General features: G+C 34.5%; 2 protein-coding genes across 2 annotated transcripts in view; both read right to left on the bottom strand.

The window, feature by feature from the left end:
* Positions 1-4,122, bottom strand: part of LOC117106168 (collagen alpha-1(X) chain-like) — an 8,997-nt gene extending 4,875 nt beyond the window's left edge. Inside the window, exon 1 of the mRNA XM_033247518.1 lies at positions 4,041-4,122. The gene's annotated coding sequence lies outside the window, so the exon portion shown is untranslated. The remainder of the gene's footprint in view (positions 1-4,040) is intronic.
* Positions 4,123-7,096: 2,974 nt separating this feature from the next.
* The window catches only part of LOC117106169 (complement C1q and tumor necrosis factor-related protein 9-like), a 14,120-nt gene continuing 9,277 nt past the window's right edge, over positions 7,097-11,939 (bottom strand). Inside the window, exon 2 of the mRNA XM_033247519.1 lies at positions 7,097-8,187. Coding sequence (XP_033103410.1) covers positions 7,610-8,173 — 564 coding nt within the window. The 5' untranslated portion in view covers positions 8,174-8,187 and the 3' untranslated portion in view covers positions 7,097-7,609. The remainder of the gene's footprint in view (positions 8,188-11,939) is intronic.

The following is an 11,939-nucleotide window of genomic DNA, read 5'->3' as shown; positions in this document are numbered from 1 at the left end:
TGTTAGGACAACTGACAAAAAATACAAAGCAAAGCAATATTCACACACGAAACGAAAACAGAACATCGAATCAGCGGTAAAGAACAAAGGCGCGTAATAAGATGCGCATCCTAAACGTTCTACTTAATATGGAATAAACAAAGTAGATATAAGCTGGATAAAGGCCTAGGAACCAAGAAAAAAATTAAGTATATATAAATGAATAGTCTGATAAGTAATCTAAGTCTTTATTTAAACCGTTAATATAAGAATTGGTTCTAAGAATCCACTTCAATTCTTCTTTGCGTCTATGTGAGAGGGATAAAAAGTTATTAGCGACCAAAATAAATCTTATGTCATTAATGCTATGGTTAGGTAGATTGAAGTGACAGGCTACTGGGAAACCAGTGGAGTTGTCTCTGATGGTTTTTTTGTGATTATTAAATCGGAGGCGGAATTTAGTGCCAGTCTCTCCAATGTAATTACCAATTTGACATTTGTTACAAAATAAAATGTAAATAACGTTAGAAGAATCACAAGTAAGTGTAGGGGGGTCTAATAGTAATATTAGTACTAGGAATAGTGAATGTGTCAGAGGTGCACATGAAATTGCAAACTTGACATCTGGGTTTACTACATTTAACATTACCAGAAGAGTTGGACTTCTTATGGAGTTTAGAGGATGAGAGAATAGATTTCAAATTACTTATCAGATTATTCATTTAATATATACTTAATTTTTTTCTTGGTTCCTAGGCCTTTATCCAGCTTTTGTCTACTTAGTTTATTCCATATTAAGTAGAACGTTTAGGATGCGCATTTTATTACGGGCCTTTGTTCTTTACCGCTGATTCGATGTTCTGTTTTCGTTTCGTGTGTAAATATTGCTTTGCTTTGTATTTTTTGTCAGTTGTCCTCACACTGAGGAAGAACACAGGAGTGTTTGAAATATTTGTGAATTAATAAATAAATATTGCTTCTAGTATGTTTACAACTCATAGCTGTTTTTTATTGCTGTCTTTCTATATTTTTTATTTATCGAAGCAAACGTGGAATCTTCATTTTTTAATATATATATATCTATATATATGCTAGAGCCGCGCAGTGACGGCTCTACGATATATTTTCTGGGGAGAGGGGCCTGTCCGACAATAAGGCTTGAGCTCATAGGCCCGAGCTGGGAGAAGGGTTTGAGAGGGGGTTCACCTCCTCCTACATATGACTTTTTTCATGAGGAATTTCTGGATGGCCAGACATGGCACACTCAGACTTTTATATTTTTTATGGTCTGACTACCCGACGTTGGCCTTGACCTGTCCGGTGGGGGCTTAAGCCCATCTAAACCCCAGGTGGCGCAGCCACTGCCGTCGCGTAAACGCAATGAAACAGTTAATGCTTTAAATTAACCTTTTTTTGCTTTTTAGCAACTGTAATGATAGGCCTACCCTGAAGAAAAATAATTATAATATTAAATCAACAATTATAAGTGTTCCACAGACATAAACCCCCAGATTAAGCCTAGGTCTGTTTAGTAAATATTCAGTTTAATCAGTTTAAATATACAATACATTGTTTCCTTATTGTTTGATTACAGTTTGTTTGACATTTTCATGCTTTTTAAATCTAGGACTGAAATTTTGCTTACGCAGATCTGGATATCAAGTAGGCCTAAATATATTTACATAACAAAAATATGATTAAGTACTGTACATTAAAACAACCAAAATAAAAAGCTAAAATTAGAGTCAAACATAGTGCTAGACTCAGCTAAATATTTAAATCAATGTAATAATAGGGGTAGCACCAGGAGTTGCCCAATGGGTGGGTAGGGGTGTCCAATGTCAACGACAAAAAGAAAGTGGACGTGGCCGGACGCTGCTCAAAATCCCTCGTAAGATCTACATAGTGCAGTCGGAAAAGCCACCAAAAAATATGACAATTTAGGGGTTTCAAAGGCTTATTTAATCGATTTCGGAGTCTACTAATAGGGGTCTGTGTAAAAAATACATATATATTTTTTTCTCCTCGACGACTTGTGGTTTTCTGTCCTACTAGGGCCTTCCCCCGCTCCCTTCACTCCTGTGTAATAAATAAATAGTTTTGAAGAACGATTAGGTAAGATGCGTTAAATAAGTACAGTATTATTGTTTACAGTATTATATACAGTATGCCACGCAGTAGCAGAACACCATCACAGTGGCTCTATCCAGACCAGGCTAGGCTAGGCTGTGATGATAATGATAATAATAACAATAATGGTAATAATAACAGTAATAATAGCAGCAACATCATTCCTGTGTAATAAATAGTTTTGAAGAACGGTTGGTTAAGATGCGTTATAGAGTATTAATGTTTACAGTATTATATACAGTATGTCATGCAGTAGAAGAACACCATCACATCTATTCAGACCATGCTAGGCTAGGCTATGATGATAATGATATTAATAACAGTAATAATAGTAGCAACATCATTGATAAAGATAGCGATGGTCAAGATGAAAGATAACTCATATCCAACATGTAAACACGAAGCACTTACTGTAAATCCCACAGTTTGAGTATGCGCAAATTAGCTTTTTCCTTGCGTTGTGGCCTTGCGTTGTGTAAAGTTGAATCAATTCAATTTTACGCAAACAACAACGACGGCAATTCACTAAATATAAAGTAGTAATGTCATTGGTCATTCCACAAAGTTGGGGGAACAACATTTACTTGACCCTATTTCCAATATTTATTAGAAGCAATGGTTGTTTTTGTTCATTCTATGCATCAATGAATTAACTCTTTATGGCAGAAATTGTGGTAGAAATGTTGCACATGATAAGAAACATATTGTGTGCAACAGAGAGTTAGTCCGTGGAAGAAATGGGAGGAATAATAATCCAAGCATAGTTTTGAAGTAATTGAAATATAAACTATATAAATATATTTAAAAAAATTTTCTCTCCAAAAAAGAAAATATCTGGGTCGGATATTTTTCTTCAAAAAAAAATTTTTAATGCCTATGGTCTGAAATAATTGATTTAATTTGGATACTATTATCCATATAATATTTACAATCAGTAAATACAATGAAAACAAATAATTAGCATCTGAAAATATATTATATAGACTGATTCCACTATTTTTGCAATTACAAGTTAACTTTCTAACCTGAATAAAGCACATTATCTATTTATTTATTTCTGTCTTTTTTGTGATAACACTTTCAGTGGTGTAGCACTGGTATCGCAAGTTGATCACAAGAAAAATGAATAAAAGAAAACCAAAATGGAAAAAGAAATTGAACTTAAGACAAAACTAATGAGTAAAAGAAAAACAATATGTACATAAATATGAAACTACTGCATCGAAAACAAAATAGTTTAAGACAGAATTGAAAAGGAAAAATCTGTAAAATTTTGATTCAATATTTTGTCAGGAAGAGAGTAATTAAATAGTGTTTAATTATATATCGTTTAAAAGATTTTTAAAAGACTGTATGGAAAGTTCATTAAAAATTGTTTGAATTTCATTTGCAAGGATGTTCCATGCTTTAGTTTCACGATATAAAAATTTGCCTGATCCCATTTTTGTTAAATCAAGTTATTAGGCTTGTTCCTAGTACATTGAGGGTGATTATTGTTGTTAAAAATAAATTTATTACTTAAATAAAATGGGGCCTTTTCTTTACATTTGACAGTTAATAATAGAAGATGTCACCTCCATTGTAAACAATCTGTTTTTACTCCATGATTATATAATTATCAATTCAAATATCATTTACTACTGGGTCGACTGGTTTGATTATGAATTGAAAAAACTATTAAACTAAAATCAATTCAGCAACATTACAGCCTCTTCTACTTAGTGAATAGTGCATACATATTACCAAAATGTTTAAAAAACATATTTATTGAAGTACATATGACTAGTGTTGAACCTTCTTTTTATGTAATTAGAAGTCCATAAACTAAATCATATGCTACAAAAAACTACAGTAATTGTACTATGGTAAAACTAGATTGACTATGTTTGAAAAGCAGAACTGTAAGCAAACTTATTTCAATTTCTACTTGCCTTTGAATCTTGCTGAAGTCCTTTGCCTTGTCTGATGTGCTGAGAGATGTTTTCTTGTTTGATGTGCTGTTTCTTTAATGCTGTCTTGTGTACTGAATGAATTTTTCATTGTTCTGATTACCTTTATATACAATCAGATTTCTTGAACTTTTTTTCTATCTTTCTTATCTTGTGAATCCAGATGGATTAAATGAAGGTTCAACAACTTTGTTATTGAATTCCAAAACCAATATTACCCGACAATATTCCGGTTTTTAACTATCGTTACGGAGAATAAAGGTGTCTCTGGATATTTGTCAGTATGAATACAAAGCCCCTCACTTTTCCACCCGGAAATTTGGAGTGGATGTTTATTACCATCCCAATATATCTGACTGTGCTTAAAGGTAATCAGAACAAAGGTTTTTTTATATTTGTCCGGATGAATACAAAGCTCCTTGCCTTACATTCTTACCTGAAATTTGGTGTGCCTAAAAGTAATCAAAACAAGTGCTCATTTCATTTAAACCTTTTTTTTTTACTTATTTAACCTGATCCATGACCACTCATTATCCAATTTTTTTAGATATCATGGTTTTGGATATCATTACGAATGTATGTCCAAATAATAATGAACTCATTGAAGGGAATCAGAACAAAGGTTTTTTAATATTATGTTGGAATGAATACAAAGCTCCTTGCCTTACTTCTTAAATGGAATTTGGAGTGGATATTTGTTATCACTATCACCAAAAAAATACATCTGACAGAACTTAAAGGCAATCAGAACGAGTGCTCATTTAAATCTTTTTTTATAATTATTCATTTACTGTTATCCATGACCACTCATCATGGTGATATGATGGTGGTTGTAGAGACGGTAATGGTGAAGATGAAAATAAAGCTACTCGGAACGATATTTCACACATTACTTCATTCTGGAAAGAGGGTGTGGATCATTGTTATCCATCCTATCTGACTATTTTATCCATCCTATCTGACAATGTGCATTTTTATTTTTAATTTAGTTTAATAAGTTTTATACAATTGTATTTATGTACCTCACAGCTTTTGTAAGAACACTCAGTGGGTGAAAGAGTCCCGTGAATTAAGAAAGATTATTATTATTATTATTATTATTATTATTATTATTATTATTATTATTATTATTATTATGTATGAAGATAATCAAAACTAACCTTTTGTAGTCTTTCTGAGATCCACGACTATCTAGTCCAAGTAGTGGCAGGTTCATTAAATGTCAGGAACAAGGCAATTAGGTGACAGACAGACACAATATACTCCAATAAAGTTAACATGCATATAACTTAATAATTAGTCTTTATGGACAGATAATCGCCAATATGTTAAATTAATGCTATAAACACCATGTGAACCATACCTGCACACACTTTATGTAAGTAATGACACCTGCGCACACCGTGCGAGTAACCATACCTGCACCAAACCTGTCAACTCACCCCATCCTCTCGGGGGTCACCTGATATTTTTAAAAATCTCCAGTTCTCTCTATCGAATGTAATTTTCACCTGATTTCACTTATTTTACCCGTCCCCGCAAATACTCGGATTTATGCATAAATTTGATTGATTCGAACGTTATTAATCAATGTATTCGCTGCCTGCTTGCTTCGTGACAAGCAGCCATTTTTTATTCAAATGTCGCCACCAACAGCCAATAATTTCTTGACGTGTCTTTTTTAGTATCTTGCATCATCTTTTGGTTAATTTGGATTTTTTGGTAAGATTAAAAAAAAAACCTAAATATTTTCATGACCCAGGGATTGGCAGGTGTGCTCCACCTGCCAGGCGAATCAACCCTACACACACACCATGTGAGTAATCAAACCGGCACACACCATGTGAACCTCACCGTACGTACACATCATGTGAGAAATCATACCTGCACACACCATGTGAGACCAATAACCATACATCCATACACCATTTGAGTAACCTATACCAGCACACAGCATATAGGGTCTGGTAGGTCAGCCATAACTGCACACACCATGTCAGTCAACCATACCTGCACACGTCATGGGATTTTGCATATTCCATACTTAAAGAACCCAGTACATCTTTAAAGACAAGCAGGGGGGGCTACCCCAGGTTACTGGTCCATTCACCCCCCCCCCCCTATTTTGGACAGACAAGAGTTGCTCAGACTGGTGGACCAGGTAGCTTAGACATAAAGAGACCCTCTGGGGAGAAGTAAGTTATTATAAGAGCCAATTCGCACATCAATGCAGAGACTGTTCGGTATCAAGCGCTATATAAATCCAAATGCGATTCAACCATACACACATACTATGTGAGTAACCAAACATAGTACACACACCATGTGAGTCAACTATACCTGCATGCACCAATTTTTATGTGTAAAAAGTGAAATAAAGGATATCGTGTAATATCCAACTCCATTTTCTGTTTTGTTGGCCTATTCCTTTTTTTTTTTTTTGAGTACATCATCAGCAAAGCACATAAACCTATATGTGTTCATATGTCCTGCAGTATCTGGTATGATTAGTAACCTATCAGTTGAGAGTTGCTGAATGTAGGTTAGATGATTCTGGAATAATTCACTTTAAAGCATAAATTAAATTGAGAAAATTAGTCTCTTTGAAATTTAGGTATGTTTCTTTCATTGACTAATAATTACTGGTGTTTTATTGTGTTTACAATGTCGGCATAAAATTTATGTTTTTTGTACCTGTTTATCCAGGCCTTAGCTAAGCTGCAACGTGTTAATTTCTCAGCCTAGAATAAAACCTGGCCTATACCTATATACTAGTACAGTATAATTTGAATAGACATCATACAACATAATTTTATTATTTATAAATAAAATATATTTATTAAAACTAGTTCGCAATATAATTATAACGAAGAATTTTTTTTTGGTGGTTCGACTAAAGATGGTAATGCAAACCCCCAATATTGCAGTTGTGAGATTTGTAGACTTGACGCCCTTTGGTTTTCAAACCACATTTTTGCAAAATCCTGGTGAGTGAGCTTTGATGTCAGCACAAATTCAGACAAAAACCAGACAATTTGTAACATGTTTGTTCATTTTTAAATTTCTTTTATTCATAGTACTCAAATAATAGAGAATTCCAAAAACATTAGCTAGTCCTAGTAAAGTGATCATATTGTATTTTTATTATTAATCAAGTATCATTAACTAACAACTGTATGATGTTACATCGTAGGCTAAGAATGCTTGCTGTGCCTTGGACTATACTTGTAGCATTATTATTTAATAAAAATATGCCTGTATTCACTATCATATAATATAGAAGATGTTGTGTGTATAGGAGGCCATATAAGGCCACTAATAGCATGTTTCTTGTATGGCGGATAATAGCTTTTGGACCAAATAAATATTGAATTGAATTGAATTTTTGTAATGAATGCTGACATTCCTAATACAGCATTGAGTTAGCATTCCTACTTTTTTTTCTAATACTATATTATTTACTAATGATAAAAAGTCATTAAAAAGGATTGTCATATTCTGTTGCAATTTGCTGATTTGGAATTTGTAATTATTAGCTTTTCAAAATTTCCTTATGCAGATGCATAAAGCAGGAAGCCTGAAAAAGAACAGTAGATGTAGTTATTACTGTAGTAATAGTTATGGTTGGTACTGTAAGGCTCAGTCCACACTTCATCATTTGCTACTAAATCAAGAACTACCATGTTGCTGGCTGATTTGTACCCTGAACCAGTCTCCCGTGAGGAGAGAATGCGTTGCCCATTCTTCTTGATGCTTGTCAAAATATTATCATTACTACCCCTTGATGAGCCTGATGTAAACTGGAAGACATAGATACCTGGATGTTGACAGACAAACTTTCCTGTTTCTTTATTGTAGTGATTCCCAAAGTTGGTAATTATTAACGAGTATTTCATAGGACTAATTGGATGGCGGCCTGGGTTTACATTATATCCAACTGAGAAGGCAGATTTGGGCTGGCTGTTTGTGGTAGCTTGTTCACCTTTTTCTCCTTTTCCTCCTTTCTCACCAGTAGCACCCGGTAAACCGATTGGTCCTATTTTACCTGGAAGCCCATCTCTTCCATCTGATCCCTGGTTTCCCTTCTCTCCTTTTGCTCCAACATCTCCTTTCATGCCTATTGGACCAGGACCACTGGTACATGGCTGCCTGGAATTCCAGGAATCCCTGCAGGAGCAGTACAACAGCCACTACAAACTTGGGTATCACCTTGAGCAGCTGCTTGGATGATGCAGATAATGCTGAGTTGTATAGCAATTGCAAGATACATTTTGACCTGAAATGATTAAATTAAAATGCATTATTTATATTAACTTGTATATGCTCTTGTGTTTTCAAGGAACGTCATGAGTTTATTAATTTCTAGACAATCTAAAATATCAATATGAAACAGGCCTGAGGGTTGCTTTATGTTAACATGACATTGTTGGTTGGGTGATGTGAAGGTGGAGGGATATAAACACCTTTTTGCCCCCTAGATATGCCAGTCATGCTGCTACCCAGTATTTTTACTTGATGTGTTACTTCTATGCATTGTTAGTATGCTTTACACAAAAATTAATATTTATAGAATTTACATTTATATGAGGTCTGTCAAAATAATTTTTAAAAAAGGAATAACAAGTTGAGTGGCTGAGCGGTAAGGCAGGGGCGCTGCTAAATACAGCCTTAACATCGGCACTGGTTCCAGCCGCTCCTAGCCCATTGGTAGAACAAAGTCTTCTCAGATAAGGACATAGAATGGAGGCCTGATGAACACGATAATCTTTCACATATTCGGCTGTCTAATACCACAACGGAAGAACACCCGAGTTAGAAAAAATGTATTAATATATAAACTTGTATGCTCATTAATAATATATAAATTTGTATTTATTTCTGGACAATCTAAAATATCAATATGAAACAGTCCTGTGGGTGCTGTTATCCAAAAATAGCATTGTTGGTTGGGGGCCTTTTGTGTCCTGGTCGCCAATTACAATGTGGGATTTTAGATGTGCTTACTTTTTTAATTATTGCATTCTCAATGTTTTCATCGACAAAAGTAAATGATATGATATGAGTTCAGGAATGTTGAATATAGGCCCAGGGAGACTTTTACTGATAAAGGGTCACCACAGCCCCACTATGGTTAGGGCTGAGGTAAGAAAATTTATGATTACGGCACCTCTGAATGGCTGGAAATGTCGGTGATTCTGCATTCATCAATTAGGGATTGTTGGGTCTCTGATATTCGTCAGAAATTTGGCATTCTGCAAACTGGAATTTATCAAACTATAAAGATAATTTTATTTTCGTAGACAGCTGTCAAAGCTGCCCACACTTATCTGGTAAAAAAAATTACATGTAGAGATAAGGCAAATATACATTGCTATGGTTTAGTGTTTAGTTGCTACACAATAGATGCTTCTTTCTGTGTCTACACATTTTTTATATGTTTAGTTGAATGATATTTTAATCTATATTCTGAAAATTTGTATACCAAGGGCTCCAAGGGAGAGCAGTCTACTTGACTGATTGGGCTACCCTGCTTAAAGGTTGGGAATAAATTAATAAATAAATTTTTATCTATCTAGTATATCAACAAACCTGTCCCCTCCCCCCACACTCAAATTATATTTATACCTAATTATATTGAATCTAGAGAAGATGGTAAAATTTGGCAAATATAATAAATACCACATTTAGATAAAAAGGCCAAAGACAAGAGTAGCATATTCAAGTGTAGGTTGGATATGTGATGAAGAGGAGGAAGAGAAATACGTTGGAATTTTATACAGGGGGGAATTATTATGTGGGCCGAGGTATAATCTCTTGTAGTAAAAAGGGTTTGGGAGCAAATTTTTTAAGTAAAAGAAGCAAGGAATAACTTTGGTCCTAATAATTCTGCATGTTTTCCATCATTTTTTATAATAATAATAATAGTGTAGTTTTATATAGCGCACATATCCATCTAATGTAAGGTGCTCAGGGCGCTTGATGTGTTTATGTGCACCAATAAACATTAATTCCATCTATTCTTATCCACATTCAACCTTAGTGTATTACTAGACATCCATTTTTTTACATTTTTGAAGTTAAAAAAATTAAGTATATATAAAAGAATAGTCTGATAAGTAATCTAAGTCTTTATTTAAACCGTTAATATAAGAATTGGTTCTAAGAATCCACTTCAATTCTTCTTTGCGCCTATGTGAGAGGGATAAAAAGTTATTAGCGACCAAAATAAATCTTATGTCATTAATGCTATGGTTAGGTAGATTGAAGTGACAGGCTACTGGGAAACCAGTGGAGTTGTCTCTGATGGTTTTTTTGTGATTATTTAAATCGGAGGCGGAATTTAGTGCCAGTCTCTCCAATGTAATTACCAATTTGACATTTGTTACAAAATAAAATGTAAATAACGTTAGAAGAATCACAAGTAAGTGGAGGGGGTCTAATAGTAATATTAGTACTAGGAATAGTGAATGTGTCAGAGGTGCACATGAAATTGCAAACTTGACATTTGGGTTTACTACATTTAACATTACCAGAAGAGTGGGAATTCTTATGGAGTTTAAAGGATGAGAGAATAGATTTCAAATTACTTATCAGACTATTCATTTATATATAATTAATTTTTTTCTTGGTTCCTAGGCCTTTATCCAGCTTTTATCTACTTTGTTTATTTCATATTAAGTAGAACGTTTAGGATGCGCATCTTATTACGCGCCTTTGTTCTTTACCGCTGATTCGATGTTCTGTTTTCGTTTCGTGTGTGAATATTGCTTTGCCTTGTATTTTTTGTCAGTTGTCCTCACACTGAGGAAGAACACAGGAGTGTTTGAAATATTTGTGAATTAATAAATTATATTGCTTCTAGTATGTTTACAACTCATAGCTGTTTTTTATTGCTGTCTTTCTATATTTTTTATTTATCGAAGCAAACGTGGAATCTTCATTTTTTAATATATATATATATCTATATATATGCTAGAGCCGCGCAGTGACGGCTCTACGATATATTTTCTGGGGAGAGGGGCCTGTCCGACAATAGGGCTTGAGCTCATAGGCCCGAGCTGGGAGAAGGGTTTGAGAGAGGGTTCACCTCCTCCTACATGACTTTTTTCATGAGGAATTTCTGGATGGCCAGACATGGCCACTCAGACTTTTATATTTTTTATGGTCTGACTACCTGATGTTGGCCTTGACCTGTCCGGTGGGGGCTTAAGCCCATCTAAACCCCAGGTGGCGCAGCCACTGCCGTCGCGTAAACGCAATGATTTTCACTGGAAACTTTCAAAAACCATTATGAGATTATCATTCATTGTAGGGCTGCGATTTATTGTAGGATGAGATTGGGTTGTTTGTGTTCTGATTACTACAGCAGGCATGGCTAGGTTAGGCCTGTATAGTTAATGCTTTAAATTAACTTTTTTTTGCTTTTTAGTTCCTATGCATGTAATGCAATAGGAACTATTGTAATCACTCTGTCACATTTCTTTTGTTTTTTATTGTGTGTAGTATGTGTGTGCGTATGTGTGTAGACATTTATGCAAATGCGCATGCGTCAAAGAAAAGTTTTCCGACATTTTGTTTTACATCGCGATGCGAAGTTCGATGTGGATTTTCTGCAGAGTTCAGTCAGGGCTCACGTTAACCGGTCGGCATGCATGAAACTATTTTGGTTTTACGCCAAAAAAATCAACTGCTGTCTCATAGGTATTTTGAAGAAGGCTTAAAATAAAACAAAAAGGTTTTAATACTTGCTGAAATACATCGTTTTTTTCATTTAGATCTGCATTTTTCACTAACTCCATACGACGTTTATTTCTGTCGTATGAGTAGTCCATAGAGCTATTAAACAACTAGAGTGTTGACAAGATGGCGCAGCAATGCAGA

Source organism: Anneissia japonica, unplaced genomic scaffold (genome assembly GCF_011630105.1).
Source record: "Anneissia japonica isolate Jap-2015-1 unplaced genomic scaffold, ASM1163010v1 scaffold288076_len169038_cov169, whole genome shotgun sequence".
In the NCBI taxonomy this organism is placed as follows: domain Eukaryota; kingdom Metazoa; phylum Echinodermata; class Crinoidea; order Comatulida; family Comatulidae; genus Anneissia; species Anneissia japonica.
The sequence above is the reverse complement of the archived record's forward strand: the minus strand, read 5'-3'. Positions and strand labels throughout refer to the sequence as shown.